Here is a 19,230-nt window from a genome sequence, read left to right as displayed (position 1 = left end):
AGAGAATGGTGTGACAAACAGAAAACATCCAGTCAGCAGCAGTCCTGAGGGTGAAAACAGCTGGTTGATGAGAGGTTGAAGGAGAATGGTGTGACAAACAGAAAACATCCAGTCAGCAGCAGTCCTGAGGGTGAAAACAGCTGGTTGATGAGAGGTTGAAGGAGAATGGTGTGACAAACAGAAAACATCCAGTCAGCAGCAGTCCTGAGGGTGAAAACAGCTGGTTGATGAGAGGTTGAAGGAGAATGGGAAGAATCATGCAATCTAACAGTTGGGCCACAAACAGGCAAATAACGGCGCAGTACAACCGTGGTCTGCAGAACGGCTTCTCAGAACGCACAACTCACCGATCTCGGTCACAACCGTGGTCTGCAGAACGGCTTCTCAGAACGCACAACTCACCGATCTCTGTCACAACCGTGGTCTGCAGTGCGGCTTCTCACAACGCACAACTCACCGATCTCTGTCACAACCGTGGTCTGCAGTGCGGCTTCTCAAAACGCACAACTCGCCGATCTTTGTCACAACCGTGGTCTGCAGTGCGGCTTCTCGCAACGCACAACTCGCCGATCTTTGTCACAACCGTGGTCTGCAGTGCGGCTTCTCGCAACGCACAACTCGCCGATCTCTGTCACAACCGTGGTCTGCAGTGCGGCTTCTCGCAACGCACAACTCACCGATCTCTGTCACAACCGTGGTCTGCAGTACGGCTTCTCAAAACGCACAACTCACCGATCTCTGTCACAACCGTGGTCTGCAGTGCGGCTTCTCAAAACGCACAACTCACCGATCTCTGTCACAACCGTGGTCTGCAGTGCGGCTTCTCAAAACGCACAACTCACCGATCTCTGTCACAACCGTGGTCTGCAGTGCGGCTTCTCAAAACGCACAACTCGCCGATCTCTGTCACAACCGTGGTCTGCAGTACGGCTTCTCAAAACGCACAACTCGCCGATCTCTGTCACAACCGTGGTCTGCAGTGCGGCTTCTTGCAACGCACAACTCACCGATCTCTGTCACAACCGTGGTCTGCAGTGCGGCTTCTCGCAACGCACAACTCACCGATCTCTGTCACAACCGTGGTCTGCAGTGCGGCTTCTCGCAACGCACAACTCACCGATCTCTGTCACAACCGTGGTCTGCAGTGCGGCTTCTCAAAACGCACAACTCACCGATCTCTGTCACAACCGTGGTCTGCAGTGCGGCTTCTCAAAACGCACAACTCGCCGATCTCTGTCACAACCGTGGTCTGCAGTGCGGCTTCTCGCAACGCACAACTCGCCGATCTCTGTCACAACCGTGGTCTGCAGTGCGGCATCTCGCAACGCACAACTCGCCGATCTCTGTCACAACCGTGGTCTGCAGTGCGGCTTCTCAAAACGCACAACTCGCCGTTCTCTGTCACAACCGTGGTCTGCAGTACGGCTTCTCAAAACGCACAACTCACCGATCTCTGTCACAACCGTGGTCTGCAGTACGGCTTCTCAAAACGCACAACTCGCCGATCTCTGTCACAACCGTGGTCTGCAGTGCGGCTTCTCAAAACGCACAACTCACCGATCTCTGTCACAACCGTGGTCTGCAGTGCGGCTTCTCAAAACGCACAACTCACCGATCTCTGTCACAACCGTGGTCTGCAGTGCGGCTTCTCAAAACGCACAACTCACCGATCTCTGTCACAACCGTGGTCTGCAGTACGGCTTCTCAAAACGCACAACTCGCCGATCTCTGTCACAACCGTGGTCTGCAGTGCGGCTTCTCAAAACGCACAACTCACCGATCTCTGTCACAACCGTGGTCTGCAGTGCGGCTTCTCAAAACGCACAACTCACCGATCTCTGTCACAACCGTGGTCTGCAGTACGGCTTCTCAAAACGCACAACTCGCCGATCTTTGTCACAACCGTGGTCTGCAGTGCGGCTTCTCAAAACGCACAACTCACCGATCTCTGTCACAACCGTGGTCTGCAGTGCGGCTTCTCAAAACGCACAACTCACCGATCTCTGTCACAACCGTGGTCTGCAGTGCGGCTTCTCAAAACGCACAACTCGCCGATCTCTGTCACAACCGTGGTCTGCAGTACGGCTTCTCAAAACGCACAACTCGCCGATCTCTGTCACAACCGTGGTCTGCAGTGCGGCTTCTTGCAACGCACAACTCACCGATCTCTGTCACAACCGTGGTCTGCAGTGCGGCTTCTCGCAACGCACAACTCACCGATCTCTGTCACAACCGTGGTCTGCAGTGCGGCTTCTCGCAACGCACAACTCACCGATCTCTGTCACAACCGTGGTCTGCAGTGCGGCTTCTCAAAACGCACAACTCACCGATCTCTGTCACAACCGTGGTCTGCAGTGCGGCTTCTCAAAACGCACAACTCGCCGATCTCTGTCACAACCGTGGTCTGCAGTGCGGCTTCTCGCAACGCACAACTCGCCGATCTCTGTCACAACCGTGGTCTGCAGTACGGCTTCTCGCAACGCACAACTCGCCGATCTCTGTCACAACCGTGGTCTGCAGTGCGGCATCTCGCAACGCACAACTCGCCGATCTCTGTCACAACCGTGGTCTGCAGTGCGGCTTCTCAAAACGCACAACTCGCCGTTCTCTGTCACAACCGTGGTCTGCAGTACGGCTTCTCAAAACGCACAACTCACCGATCTCTGTCACAACCGTGGTCTGCAGTACGGCTTCTCAAAACGCACAACTCGCCGATCTCTGTCACAACCGTGGTCTGCAGTGCGGCTTCTCAAAACGCACAACTCACCGATCTCTGTCACAACCGTGGTCTGCAGTGCGGCTTCTCAAAACGCACAACTCACCGATCTCTGTCACAACCGTGGTCTGCAGTGCGGCTTCTCAAAACGCACAACTCACCGATCTCTGTCACAACCGTGGTCTGCAGTACGGCTTCTCAAAACGCACAACTCGCCGATCTCTGTCACAACCGTGGTCTGCAGTGCGGCTTCTCAAAACGCACAACTCACCGATCTCTGTCACAACCGTGGTCTGCAGTGCGGCTTCTCAAAACGCACAACTCACCGATCTCTGTCACAACCGTGGTCTGCAGTACGGCTTCTCAAAACGCACAACTCGCCGATCTTTGTCACAACCGTGGTCTGCAGTGCGGCTTCTCAAAACGCACAACTCACCGATCTCTGTCACAACCGTGGTCTGCAGTGCGGCTTCTCGCAACGCACAACTCGCCGATCTTTGTCACAACCGTGGTCTGCAGTGCGGCTTCTCGCAACGCACGACTCGCCGATTTTTGTCACAACCGTGGTCTGCAGTGCGGCTTCTCGCAACGCACGACTCGCCGATTTTTGTCACAACCGTGGTCTGCAGTGCGGCTTCTCAAAACGCACAACTCGCCGATCTTTGTCACAACCGTGGTCTGCAGTGCGGCTTCTCAAAACGCACAACTCGCCGATCTTTGTCACAGATGGGCTATTGCAGCAGACGACCACACTGGGTTCCACTCCAATCAGCTAAAAACAAGAAGAAGCGGCTTCAGTGGGCACGCCATCACCAACACTGGACAATTTAGGAGTAGAAAAACATTGCCTGGTGCGACAAGTTCATGTTGCATCATGTTGACGGAAGTTGTAGGATGAGTCCATGGAACCCATCCTGCCTGGTGTCAATGGTACAGTCTGATGGCTGTGGTGTACCAGCATCCAATCTGCAGCAACTGCGTGGTGCCATCATGTCAGCATGGAAAAACATCCCTGTGGAACATTTCCGGCTTGTAGAATCCATGCCCCAAAGAATTCAGGCTCATCACTCATCTTGGAAAAACGTATACTAAAAACTTGAAAATCAATCATTCTGCCATCATTAACACAATGGAAAAATGTAATGATTTATTATTTAAATATTGAAAAAGCAGGGGCTACAGAGAGAAACAAAATGGTGCTGTTTCAGGCCATGTGGTAAACAACAATGCACTATGGATGGAGGTGTGAGCATGCGGGTCTGGACAGAGGAGATGTAGTCGTTGATTGTGTGCGTCTGTAAGTTGTTGTTTGTAGCTTTGTATTTGGTTCTTAACTAACAAAGTGAATTCAGGCTGTCCTGGAGGCAGAGGGGTGTCTGACCCAGTACTAGATGGGTATACCTAATACACTGGCCAGTGAGTGTATATAACCATTGTTTGTACCTTCATGTTACGACCGTGTCCTGTCTCCCAGGTATAATGTAATATTCACGACCGTGTCCTGTCTCCCAGGTATAATGTAATATTCACGACCGTGTCCTGTCTCCCAGGTATAATCTAATATTCACGACCGTGTCCTGTCTCCCAGGTATAATGTGATATTCACGACCGTGTCCTGTCCCCCAGGTATAATGTAATATTCACGACCGTGTCCTGTCTCCCAGGTATAATGTAATATTCACGACCGTGTCCTGTCTCCCAGGTATAATGTGATATTCACGACCGTGTCCTGTCTCCCAGGTATAATGTAATATTCACGACTGTGTCTTGTCTCCCAGGTATAATGTAATATTCACGACCGTGTCCTGTCTCCCAGGTATAATGTAATATTCACGACCGTGTCCTGTCTCCCAGGTATAATGTAATATTCACGACTGTGTCTTGTCTCCCAGGTATAATGTGATATTCACGACCGTGTCCTGTCTCCCAGGTATAATGTAATATTCACGACCGTCTCCCAGGTATAATGTAATATTCACGACCGTCTCCCAGGTATAATGTAATATTCACAACCGTGTCCTGTCTCCCAGGTATAATGTAATATTCACGACCGTGTCCTGTCTCCCAGGTATAATGTGATATTCACGACCGTGTCCTGTCTCCCAGGTATAATGTAATATTCACGACCGTGTCCTGTCTCCCAGGTATAATGTGATATTCACGACCGTGTCCTGTCTCCCAGGTATAATGTAATATTCACGACCGTGTCCTGTCTCCCAGGTATAATGTGATATTCACGACCGTGTCCTGTCTCCCAGGTATAATGTAATATTCACGACCGTGTCCTGTCTCCCAGGTATAATGTAATATTCACAACCGTGTCCTGTCTCCCAGGTATAATGTAATATTCACAACCGTGTCCCAGGTATAATGTAATATTCACGACCGTGTCCTGTCTCCCAGGTATAATGTGATATTCACGACCGTGTCCTGTCTCCCAGGTATAATGTAATATTCACAACCGTGTCCTGTCTCCCAGGTATAATGTAATATTCACGACCGTGTCCTGTCTCCCAGGTATAATGTAATATTCACGACCGTGTCCTGTCTCCCAGGTATAATGTAATATTCACAACCGTGTCCTGTCTCCCAGGTATAATGTAATATTCACAACCGTGTCCTGTCTCCAAGGTATAATGTAATATTCACGACCGTGTCCTGTCTCCCAGGTATAATGTAATATTCACGACCGTGTCCTGTCTCCCAGGTATAATGTAATATTCACGACCGTGTCCTGTCTCCCAGGTATAATGTAATATTCACGACCGTGTCCTGTCTCCCAGGTATAATGTAATATTCACAACCGTGTCCTGTCTCCAAGGTATAATGTAATATTCACGACCGTGTCCTGTCTCCCAGGTATAATGTAATATTCACGACCGTGTCCTGTCTCCCAGGTATAATGTAATATTCACGACCGTGTCCTGTCTCCCAGGTATAATGTAATATTCACGACCGTGTCCTGTCTCCCAGGTATAATGTAATATTCACGACCGTGTCCTGTCTCCCAGGTATAATGTAATATTCACGACCGTGTCCTGTCTCCCAGGTATAATGTAATATTCACGACCGTGTCCTGTCTCCCAGGTATAATGTAATATTCACGACCGTGTCCTGTCTCCCAGGTATAATGTAATATTCACGACCGTGTCCTGTCTCCCAGGTATAATGTAATATTCACGACCGTGTCCTGTCTCCCAGGTATAATGTAATATTCACGACCGTGTCCTGTCTCCCAGGTATAATGTAATATTCACGACCGTGTCCTGTCTCCCAGGTATAATGTAATATTCACGACCGTGTCCTGTCTCCCAGGTATAATGTAATATTCACAACCGTGTCCTGTCTCCCAGGTATAATGTGATATTCACGACCGTGTCCTGTCTCCCAGGTATAATGTAATATTCACGACTGTGTCCTGTCTCCCAGGTATAATGTAATATTCACGACCGTGTCCTGTCTCCAAGGTATAATGTAATATTCACAACCGTGTCCTGTCTCCCAGGTATAATGTAATATTCACAACCGTGTCCTGTCTCCCAGGTATAATGTAATATTCACAACCGTGTCCTGTCTCCAAGGTATAATGTAATATTCACAACCGTGTCCTGTCTCCCAGGTATAATGTAATATTCACGACCGTCTCCCAGGTATAATGTAATATTCGCGACCGTGTCCTGTCTCCAAGGTATAATGTAATATTCACGACCGTCTCCCAGGTATAATGTAATATTCACGACCGTGTCCTGTCTCCCAGGTATAATGTAATATTCACGACTGTGTCCTGTCTCCAAGGTATAATGTGATATTCACGACCGTGTCCTGTCTCCAAGGTATAATGTAATATTCACGACCGTGTCCTGTCTCCCAGGTATGTGATATTCACGACCGTGTCCTGTCTCCCAGGTATAATGTAATATTCACGACCGTCTCCCAGGTATAATGTAATATTCACGACCGTGTCCTGTCTCCCAGGTATAATGTAATATTCACGACCGTGTCCTGTCTCCCAGGTATAATGTAATATTCACGACCGTGTCCTGTCTCCCAGGTATAATGTAATATTCACGACCGTGTCCCAGGTATAATGTAATATTCACGACCGTGTCCTGTCTCCCAGGTATGTGATATTCACGACCGTGTCCTGTCTCCCAGGTATAATGTAATATTCACGACCGTGTCCTGTCTCCCAGGTATAATGTAATATTCACGACCGTTTCCCAGGTATAATGTAATATTCACGACCGTGTCCTGTCTCCCAGGTATAATGTGATATTCACGACCGTGTCCTGTCTCCCAGGTATGTGATATTCACGACCGTGTCCTGTCTCCCAGGTATAATGTGATATTCACGACCGTGTCCTGTCTCCCAGGTATAATGTGATATTCACAACCGTGTCCCAGGTATAATGTAATATTCACTACCGTGTCCTGTCTCCCAGGTATAATGTGATATTCACGACCGTGTCCTGTCTCCCAGGTATAATGTAATATTCACGACCGTGTCCTGTCTCCCAGGTATAATGTGATATTAACGACCGTGTCCTGTCTCCCAGGTATAATGTGATATTCACGACCGTGTCCTGTCTCCCAGGTATAATGTGATATTCACGACCGTGTCCTGTCTCCCAGGTATAATGTGATATTCACGACCGTGTCCTGTCTCCCAGGTATAATGTAATATTCACGACCGTGTCCTGTCTCCCAGGTATAATGTGATATTTCGTTACCTGCTGAGTGTGCGGCGGGTGCAGTCTGAGCTGCAGCACTGCTGGGCTCTACAGATGCAGAGGAAACACCTCAAATCCAACCAGACAGATGCTGTCAAGTGGAGGCTACGCAACCACATGGCTTTCCTGGTGGACAATCTGCAGTACTACCTACAGGTCATTATATCTACAGGAAATGACACTTGTCATTTAGCAGACACTGTTACAGTAGTGAGTGCATACGTTGTCATACTGGTCCCCCGTGGGAATCGAACCCACAACCCTGGCTTTCCAAGGGCCATGCTCTACCAACTGAGCCACACGGAACCACAACCACGTGTCATCTGTACATCCAAAGACTAAGTACTGTACAGTGAATCTGGTCTGTTTTTAAGAATAGAGAGCAGTAGTAAAGACAAGACTGTATAGTTTTTTTACCTGTTCATATTCAGCTTTGGGAGGAAATTTGAGAGGCTCAATGCACCACACTCAGTTTACCAGGGCCATATTAATGCAAACAAGCATTCCTTTCTTTGTTCTAGAACTACAATGCACATTTGTTTTTGCTGCTCGGGCCCTCTTTAAAAAAGAGGTCCCATATCTGTATAGCCAGCTCAAAGGTCGTCATAGGAGTTGGCAAGACAACACATCTATTTCTAGGACCAGGCTATGAGTGACCTTGTTGGTGCCATATTTCTAACATGGCTGTGCTGCTCCTCTCTCCTCCCTCAGGTGGACGTGCTGGAGTCTCAGTTCTCTCAGCTGCTGCAGCAGATCAACTCCACCAGAGACTTTGAGAGCATCCGGCTGGCCCACGACCACTTCCTTAGCAACCTGCTAGCACAGTCCTTCATCCTGCTCAAGCCGGTTAGCGTCTCAATTTATTAGCATTTGACGTGAATACAATGTGGCAGTAATTTAAGGCCACTTCAACGTCTTCTTTATTGCAGTCACGTTATGCAGATGATCAGATTGCCATGTCACTTTGATATGGTTCCTGACAAGGTAACCACTTACCTGACCAATGGCACAACGTGACTGAAATGAAGACAACCTTGAAGGTGTTATTGCGCGTTGTGTGCTATTCATGCATTGTTGTCAGTTGGAGATTAACAACACTATCAAATTAGGATTCAGCCTTGAATGACCACTTAGCTATAGTTTCCCATTCATTTTTGAATTTCGTCCAATGTCTTCTCTCCTATCCCAGGTGTTCCACTGTCTGAATGAGATCCTGGAGCTGTGTCATAACTTCTGCTCATTGGTCAGCCAGAACGTGGCTCCGCTGGATGAGAGAGGAACAGCCCAACTGGACATCTTGGTCAAGGTAAGGCTGTCTGCTAGAACAGCTAATAATAACCTTTCACTCATTGTCACGCCTATATTAGTATATTATAGTAATTGCTTGTAATCTTTGGTGCTAGCTAAATGGCCAATGCAAACAATGAAGTACTTCATCTGTAATTTCAGGGTTTCAGTCGTCAGTCCTTCCTGCTCTTCAAGATCCTGTCAGGTGTCAGAAACCACCAGATCAACTCTGACCTGGCTCAGCTGCTGCTCAGGCTGGACTACAACAAGTACTACACCCAGTCAGGAGGCACCCTGGGCAGGTAGGGACCTGACGTGACACTACACTACACCCTGGGCAGGTAGGGACCTGACACTACACTACACCCTGGGCAGGTAGGGACCTGACATGACACTACACTACACCCTGGGCAGCTAGGGACCTGACATGACACTACACCCTGGGCAGGTAGGGACCTGACATGACACTACACTACACCCTGGGCAGCTAGGGACCTGACATGACACTACACCCTGGGCAGCTAGGGACCTGACACTACACTACACCCTGGGCAGGTAGGGACCTGACATGACACTACACCCTGGGCAGGTAGGGACCAGACATGACACTACACTACACCCTGGGCAGGTAGGGACCAGACATGACACTACACCCTGGGCAGGTAGGGACCTGACATGACACTACACCCTGGGCAGGTAGGGACCAGACATGACACTACACCCTGGGCAGGTAGGGACCAGACATGACACTACACTACACCCTGGGCAGGTAGGGACCAGACATGACACTACACCCTGGGCAGGTAGGGACCTGACATGACACTACACCCTGGGCAGGTAGGGACCAGACATGACACTACACTACACCCTGGGCAGGTAAGGACCAGACATGACACTACACTACACCCTGTGCAGGTAGGGACCAGACATGACACTACACTACACCCTGGGCAGGTAAGGACCTGACATGACACTACACCCTGGGCAGGTAGGGACCTGACATGACACTACACTACACCCTGGGCAGGTAGGGACCTGACATGACACTACACTACACCCTGGGCAGGTAGGGACCAGACATGACACTATACCCTGGGCAGGTAGGGACCAGACATGACACTACACCCTGGGCAGGTAGGGACCAGACATGACACTACACCCTGGGCAGGTAGGGACCTGACATGACACTACACCCTGGGCAGGTAGGGACCTGACATGACACTACACCCTGTGCAGGTAGGGACCTGACATGACACTACACTACACCCTGGGCAGGTAGGGACCTGACACTACACCCTGGGCAGGTAGGGACCTGACATGACACTACACTACACCCTGGGCAGGTAGGGACCTGACATGACACTACACCCTGTGCAGGTAGGGACCTGACATGACACTACACTACACCCTGGGCAGGTAGGGACCTGACACTACACCCTGGGCAGGTAGGGACCTGACACTACACTACACCCTAGGCAGGTAGGGCCCAGACATGACACTACACCCTGGGCAGGTAGGGACCAGACATGACACTACACTACACCCTGGGCAGGTAAGGACCTAACATGACACTACACCCTGGGCAGGTAGGGACCTGACATGACACTACACCCTGGGCAGGTAGGGACCTGACATGACACTACACTACACCCTGGGCAGGTAGGGACCAGACATGACACTACACCCTGGGCAGGTAAGGACCTGACACTACACCCTGGGCAGGTAGGGACCTGACATGACACTACACTACACCCTGGGCAGGTAGGGACCTGACATGACACTACACCCTGGGCAGGTAGGGACCTGACATGACACTACACTACACCCTGGGCAGGTAGGGACCAGACATGACACTACACTACACCCTGGGCAGGTAGGGACCAGACATGACACTACACTACACCCTGGGCAGGTAGGGACCTGACATGACACTACACCCTGGGCAGGTAGGGACCTGACATGACACTACACTACACCCTGGGCAGGTAGGGACCAGACATGACACTACACTACACCCTGGGCAGGTAGGGACCTGACATGACACTACACTACACCCTGGGCAGGTAGGGACCAGACATGACACTACACTACACCCTGGGCAGGTAGGGACCAGACATGACACTACACTACACCCTGGGCAGGTAGGGACCTGACATGACACTACACCCTGGGCAGGTAGGGACCTGACATGACACTACACTACACCCTGGGCAGGTAGGGACCAGACATGACACTACACTACACCCTGGGCAGGTAGGGACCTAACATGACACTACACTACACCCTGGGCAGGTAGGGACCAGACATGACACTACACCCTGGGCAGGTAGGGACCAGACATGACACTACACCCTGGGCAGGTAGGGACCAGACATGACACTACACCCTGGGCAGGTAAGGACCAGACATGACACTACACTACACCCTGGGCAGGTAGGGACCAGACATGACACTACACTACACCCTGGGCAGGTAGGGACCAGACATGACACTACACTACACCCTGGGCAGGTAGGGACCAGACATGACACTACACCCTGGGCAGGTAGGGACCAGACATGACACTACACCCTGGGCAGGTAGGGACCAGACATGACACTACACTACACCCTGGGCAGGTAAGGACCAGACATGACACTACACCCTGGGCAGGTAGGGACCAGACATGACACTACACCCTGGGCAGGTAGGGACCAGACATGACACTACACCCTGGGCAGGTAAGGACCAGACATGACACTACACTACACCCTGGGCAGGTAGGGACCAGACATGACACTACACCCTGGGCAGGTAGGGACCAGACATGACACTACACTACACCCTGGGCAGGTAGGGACCTGACATGACACTACACTACACCCTGGGCAGGTAGGGACCTGACACTACACCCTGGGCAGGTAAGGACCAGACATGACACTACACTACACCCTGGGCAGGTAGGGACCTGACATGACACTACACCCTGGGCAGGTAGGGACCAGACATGACACTACACTACACCCTGGGCAGGTAGGGACCAGACATGACACTACACTACACCCTGGGCAGGTAGGGACCAGACATGACACTACACTACACCCTGGGCAGGTAGGGACCAGACATGACACTACACTACACCCTGGGCAGGTAGGGACCTGACATGACACTACACCCTGGGCAGGTAGGGACCAGACATGACACTACACTACACCCTGGGCAGGTAGGGACCAGACATGACACTACACCCTGGGCAGGTAAGGACCAGACATGACACTACACTACACCCTGGGCAGGTAGGGACCAGACATGACACTACACTACACCCTGGGCAGGTAGGGACCAGACATGACACTACACCCTGGGCAGGTAGGGACCAGACATGACACTACACCCTGGGCAGGTAGGGACCAGACATGACACTACACCCTGGGCAGGTAAGGACCAGACATGACACTACACTACACCCTGGGCAGGTAGGGACCAGACATGACACTACACCCTGGGCAGGTAGGGACCAGACATGACACTACACCCTGGGCAGGTAAGGACCAGACATGACACTACACTACACCCTGGGCAGGTAGGGACCAGACATGACACTACACTACACCCTGGGCAGGTAAGGACCTAACATGACACTACACCCTGGGCAGGTAGGGACCAGACATGACACTACACCCTGGGCAGGTAGGGACCTGACACTACACTACACCCTAGGCAGGTAGGGACCAGACATGACACTACACCCTGGGCAGGTAGGGACCAGACATGACACTACACTACACCCTGGGCAGGTAAGGACCTAACATGACACTACACCCTGGGCAGGTAGGGACCTGACACTACACTACACCCTAGGCAGGTAGGGACCAGACATGACACTACACCCTGGGCAGGTAGGGACCAGACATGACACTACACTACACCCTAGGCAGGTAGGGACCAGACATGACACTACACCCTGGGCAGGTAGGGACCTGACACTACACCCTGGGCAGGTAGGGACCTGACACTACACTACACCCTGGGCAGGTAGGGACCAGACATGACACTACACCCTGGGCAGGTAAGGACCTGACATGACACTACACCCTGGGCAGGTAGGGACCAGACATGACACTACACCCTGGGCAGGTAGGGACCTAACATGACACTACACCCTGGGCAGGTAGGGACCTGACATGACACTACACTACACCCTGGGCAGGTAGGGACCTGACACTACACCCTGGGCAGGTAGGGACCTGACACTACACTACACCCTAGGCAGGTAGGGACCAGACATGACACTACACCCTGGGCAGATAGGGACCAGACATGACACTACACTACACCCTGGGCAGGTAGGGACCTGACATGCCACTACACCCTGGGCAGGTAGGGACCAGACATGACACTACACCCTGGGCAGGTAGGGACCAGACATGACACTACACCCTGGGCAGGTAGGGACCAGACATGACACTACACCCTGGGCAGGTAGGGACCAGACATGACACTACACCCTGGGCAGGTAGGGACCAGACATGACACTACACCCTGGGCAGGTAGGGACCAGACATGACACTACACCCTGGGCAGGTAGGGACCAGACATGACACTACACTACACCCTGGGCAGGTAAGGACCTGACATGACACTACACCCTGGGCAGGTAGGGACCAGACATGACACTACACCCTGGGCAGGTAGGGACCAGACATGACACTACACCCTGGGCAGGTAGGGACCAGACATGACACTACACCCTGGGCAGGTAAGGACCTGACATGACACTACACCCTGGGCAGGTAAGGACCTGACATGAAACTACACCCTGGGCAGCTAAGGACCTGACATGAAACTACACCCTGGGCAGGTAGGGACCAGACATGACACTACACCCTGGGCAGGTAGGGACCAGACATGACACTACACCCTGGGCAGGTAGGGACCAGACATGACACTACACCCTGGGCAGGTAGGGACCAGACATGACACTATACCCTGGGCAGGTAGGGACCAGACATGACACTACACCCTGGGCAGGTAGGGACCAGACATGACACTACACCCTGGGCAGGTAAGGACCAGACATGACACTACACCCTGGGCAGGTAGGGACCAGACATGACACTACACCCTGGGCAGGTAGGGACCAGACATGACACTACACCCTGGGCAGGTAAGGACCTGACATGACACTACACCCTGGGCAGGTAGGGACCAGACATGACACTACACCCTGGGCAGGTAGGGACCAGACATGACACTACACCCTGGGCAGGTAGGGACCAGACATGACACTACACCCTGGGCAGGTAGGGACCAGACATGACACTACACCCTGGGCAGGTAGGGACCAGACATGACACTACACCCTGGGCAGGTAGGGACCAGACATGACACTACACCCTGGGCAGGTAAGGACCAGACATGACACTATACCCTGGGCAGGTAGGGACCAGACATGACACTACACCCTGGGCAGGTAAGGACCAGACATGACACTACACCCTGGGCAGGTAGGGACCAGACATGACACTATACCCTGGGCAAGTAGGGACCTGATTAAGAACTACATTGATTGAAATGTTGCTGCACTAAATATCTGAGAGCATTGTGCTATTTTCTTCACATGGCACTACATACACCCTTCAAAAGAGGCTTTCAGGTTGAGGTGCACCCCTCAATGCAGATCAGCTCCCCCTCTACCAATCCTAACCTTAACCAATCGTGGGGAACATAGCCGGTCCTGCCCTCCCTGGAGCCCTAAGCAAAATTCTGCTAATGGCCCCTCCTACCTGACATGTAAACCATTTGCCATTGTCACACCTGACACCTCAGTGCTCCCACTACAATCCTCCCTCCTTTAAATCAGTTTGCTCCATCTGTCGGCCTAAGGATAAGTAGACCTAGACAGAACAGACTGAGGTATAAACAAACAATATTTAATGAATATATTTTCTATAGAATCTTAAGATAATTGAATATTAACATAAATAAGAAATTGTAGAAAATAATCAAATATAACACTGAGCTTCGGCTCTGCTGCCTGGTAATTAGTCCAGTCCTCACAAGTAGAGCTTTGTCTATACAATGTAAACATAAGCCTATAGACTATGGCTGCAGCTATATGTCTCAAAATAGTCAAATAAAACCTATACAGCTGTGTGATTTAACTTTGGTTCCCTCTACAGCCTGGGCATTTTTTTCAGCATCAGCATGGACACCAGTCTGTCTGGAAGAAATTGAGAAAGTATGTCACATAGTTATGTAAGCAGTCATTTACACAAATGCACTTCTGCCATACAATCTTAAAATGTTACTAAGTGTCCAAACATTTGATTTCAAATCTTACCATCAAAATATTCCTCTTCTGCACATTCTTGAGGCAAAGTCATCAATGATGTCATCATAGGACATACGTTTCCCCACCTCATGATGGCCAGACCACCCAAACGTTCCTGTGACATGGAAGACCTCACGTAGATTTGATGAGCTTTTATTTTGAAAGCTCCTCTCTGCCGATTCTACTGTTACTGGTAGAGTGACTGCAATTCTTAGGGATGTCCAAAGGTTAGGATAGAGTTCCTCCAGGTTCTCACAGAGAAAGGAAAGCAGCTCAAAGGCAGTCATCTGATGGCAGATCAGGTACATTCTGAATGTCGTGTGCCAGATCCATTCCACTGATGTCACAGTCATCTCTGAAGGTCAGAGTGTTTAACTTCCATGCACTGAGCCTTTAAAGATTCACTGGACATCTGAGGCAGTGCTGAAGGTCAGCAGCACTCCATATTTGGTTTTCACCTGGTTGAGTGTTTCAAATCTCTCATCATGGATGTCACAGCAGAGTCGACCACAATGCTGAAGTAGTTTACAAGATTTTTCTGTGCATCAGTCACTCGTTCATCAGGAGCCTCATAGCTGAAATGCCTCTGGCTGTTTCTGTCTCTTCTCTTTCAGAACAGCCTCCACATTAATTTCTTCACAAATGCTTTTGGCTGTTGTCTGGGCCTCAGAGAATCCAGTTTCCCGGTATGTAGTGAGGGAGGCCTTTGCATTTGAGATTAAATTCACTGCCATATCCAACTGCATTGAGGCGGATTGGACGAGCTTGTTCACCTCGTTTGTCATTGTCAGTATCTCACACCATAGAACACAGCAAATCAAGAAGCGGTAGGACCCAACTTCCTCTGCAAGTGCTTGTGCCTCCACTTTGGCGGCAGGATTGTTGATCATCTGTCTGGCTTCCAGTAATGCCTCCCAAACCCCAGAAGCCTGATACATGATTGCATGAACACTTTGGAGCCTACTCTCACATCTTGTGTCACTCGGTTATGTTCACGTGGTTCTTCAAAACACTCCATCTTTGTGTGCCAGCTGAAAATAAGTTGAAGAGCTTTTGCACATGCCCAAAGGTTTAGAGTATGTGCGCCACATGGGATGAACACGACTCTGGGATGTTTTTTGATCAGTCTGGCCTTACTCCTTGGTGCTTGCCCTTCATGTTGCCCCCATTATCATAAGCTTGCCCTCTGCAATCTTCAAATGGAATCTTCAGCTCCTTCAGCTTATCTAAGATGACAGTCGACAGATTCAAGCCTGTTGTAACCTCAACATTCACAAAGCCAAGGAAGTGATCTTTGATCTCTGGCTTTCCCTTAAAGCCACGCTTCTCAGAATAATGGAAATTTGCTCCTGGTGACTAATGTCAGGTGTACAGTCCAAGATAATGGAGAAGTACTTTGAGTCTCTTACTTGAGTCACTATTGCTTCCAGAATCTTGTCACTCACAATCTGTATCGGCTCATTCTGTGTGCGCGTCCCAAGGTAATGAGCATGTGTCTCTCCATCTTTCATTTTGTTCAGATGGTTTTCCATAACGGGGTCACATTTTGCCAGTAATGCAACCTCTTTTAGGAAGTTTCCATTATCTGGTTGGAAGAGTTTGTCTGATGAACCCCTGAATGCTAGGTTTCTGTCAGCCAGAGACTGGGTGATACTTATTAAATGTGTAAGGACATCCCACCATCTCGTTCTTTCAGCCTCCAAAATTGTCATTTGTATCTGGTCAAGAGTCTGTCCAGACTTAGGCGCAGATCAAGTTCTCTCCACTTAATCATATTGTTAGTGTGTTCAGGACTACCCTCATGGTGTTTCAGAATGGCGTAGATATTTGACCAGTCATTCACACCTTCCTTTATTATTTTGTAGTCTTGAGTAAAAAAGAGCTTACAGCAAAAACAATGCACAGTGTTGTTTTTGATTATGAAAGCCAGCTCCTGGTCATCTTTTCCCCAAATGACAGCTGTCTCTGTAATAAGCCTGAATGGAAACTAAGAAAAATCCAGTCCTAGTTTGAATGGACCTCAGCGCACTAACTCAGTCCTCAAAGTCTATTAAGACTGAGGGCCAATCTGCTGGGTCATTTGGTGGAGCAGCAACTGTTCTATTATGGTCTGAGCTGCTTGTATCTGATGCTGGCTGTACACCTCTGGTTGTGTTAGTACTGGCTGAGGCTGCCTGTACTTCACCTGGGTCTGTGTTAGTACTGGCTGAGGCTGCCTGTACTTCACCTGGGTCTGTGTTAGTACTGGCTGAGGCTGCCTGTACTTCACCTGGGTCTGTGTTAGTACTGGCTGAGGCTGCCTGTACTTCACCTGGGTCTGTGTTAGTACTGGCTGAGGCTGCCTGTACTTCACCTGGGTCTGTGTTAGTACTGGCTGAGGCTGCCTGTACTTCACCTGGGTCTGTGTTAGTACTGGCTGAGGCTGCCTGTACTTCACCTGGGTCTGTGTTAGTACTGGCTGAGGCTGCCTGTACTTCACCTGGGTCTGTGTTAGTGCTTGTCGGAGACGACTGTATTGGGTCTGTGTTAGTATTTGCTGAAGACGGCTGTACTGGGTCTGTGTTAGTACTTGCTGAAGATGGCTGTACTGGGTCTGTGTTAGTTCTGGCTGAGGCTCAACTGAGTCTGTGCTATATTTTCAAATATAAAATACTATTTATACTATGGCTTGGCTGAATACTTGGTTATTATTACTGAGAGATGTGCATCCATATTGCCCAGCTAATCAACTTTTAAATTCAATATATATGTCAATCTATTGCTTTCCATCTTGCATTAGTCCAGTTGTAACTAAACCTTCACTGAGAGACTAAATATAATTTTAAAACAAGACAATGATTGAGTGCCATCACGCCCATATATTGTCTGGACTGGCTTTTACAGAGGTTGCTGCTGGAAAGCGCAAGTTTCATTTCGTGCACGCGCGACGCGATTATCTTTTCTGAGCTGCAGTTTATAAACACTGTTGCCCGTTGTATTTCACTCTCACATTTGTCAGGCACACAGCTCTGGAAGTGGCTGGCAAGCAACGGACAGACCAGGAGATGCACTGCCCAGCTAGGTTAGCAAGACAGGCAGACTAGAGAGAGATGCACTGCCCAGCTAGGTTAGGCAGACAGGCAGACTAGAGAGAGATGCACTGCCCAGCTAGGTTAGGCAGACAGACTAGAGAGAGATGCACTGCCCAGCTAGGTTAGCCAGACAGGCAGACTAGAGAGAGATGCACTGCCCAGCTAGGTTAGCCAGACAGGCAGACTAGAGAGAGATGCACTGCCCAGCTAGGTTAGCCAGACAGGCAGACTAGAGAGAGATGCACTGCCCAGCTAGGTTAGCCAGACAGGCAGGCTAGAGAGAGATGCAATGCCCAGCTAGGTTAGCCAGACAGACAGACTAGAGAGAGATGCACTGCCCAGCTAGGTTAGGCAGACTAGAGAGAGATGCACTGCCCAGCAAGGTTAGCAAGACAGGCAGACTAGAGAGAGATGCACTGCCCAGCAAGGTTAGCCAGACAGGCAGACTAGAGAGAGATGCACTGCCCAGCTAGGTTAGCAAGACAGGCAGACTAGAGAGAGATGCACTGCCCAGCTAGGTTAGCCAGACAGGCAGACTAGAGAGAGATGCACTGCCCAGCTAGGTTAGCAAGACAGGCAGACTAGAGAGAGATGCACTGCCCAGCTAGGTTAGCCAGACAGGCAGACTAGAGAGAGATGCACTGCCCAGCTAGGTTAGCCAGACAGGCAGACTAGAGAAAGATGCACTGCCCAGCTAGGTTAGGCAGACTAGAGAGAGATGCACTGCCCAGCTAGGTTAGCCAGACAGGCAGACTAGAGAGAGATGCACTGCCCAGCTAGGTTAGCCAGACAGGCAGACTAGAGAGAGATGCACTGCCCAGCTAGGTTAGGCAGACTAGAGAGAGATGCACTGCCCAGCTAGGTTAGCCAGACAGGCAGACTAGAGAGAGATGCATTGCCCAGCTAGGTTAGCCAGACAGGCAGACTAGAGAGAGATGCACTGCCCAGCTAGGTTAGCCAGACAGGCAGACTAGAGAGAGATGCACTGCCCAGCTAGGTTAGCCAGACAGGCAGACTAGAGAGAGATGCACTGCCCAGCAAGGTTAGGCAGACTAGAGAGAGATGCACTGCCCAGCTAGGTTAGCCAGACAGGCAGACTAGAGAGAGATGCAT

At 50.4% G+C, this 19,230-nt stretch overlaps 1 protein-coding gene and 1 non-coding gene across 2 annotated transcripts; one reads left to right on the top strand and one right to left on the bottom strand.

Annotated features, from left to right (window-relative positions):
* Window positions 1-7,399: 7,399 nt before the first annotated feature.
* On the top strand, window positions 7,400-9,150 carry LOC129850677 (gamma-tubulin complex component 4-like). Its single transcript, XM_055916946.1, has 4 exons — window positions 7,400-7,602; window positions 8,158-8,292; window positions 8,636-8,752; window positions 8,896-9,150. Exons 1-4 carry the CDS (start codon window positions 7,501-7,503, stop codon window positions 9,037-9,039), a joined length of 498 nt encoding a protein of 165 aa, XP_055772921.1. The 5' UTR covers window positions 7,400-7,500; the 3' UTR covers window positions 9,040-9,150.
* On the bottom strand, window positions 7,679-7,754 carry trnap-ugg (transfer RNA proline (anticodon UGG)). The gene has a single exon. It is a non-coding gene; the product is annotated as a tRNA-Pro (tRNA).
* Window positions 9,151-19,230: the final 10,080 nt, after the last annotated feature.

The sequence above is a fragment of the Salvelinus fontinalis genome, unplaced genomic scaffold, assembly GCF_029448725.1.
Source record: "Salvelinus fontinalis isolate EN_2023a unplaced genomic scaffold, ASM2944872v1 scaffold_2163, whole genome shotgun sequence".
Classification (NCBI taxonomy): Eukaryota; Metazoa; Chordata; class Actinopteri; order Salmoniformes; family Salmonidae; genus Salvelinus; species Salvelinus fontinalis.
This window is presented reverse-complemented; position numbering and strand designations above follow the sequence as displayed.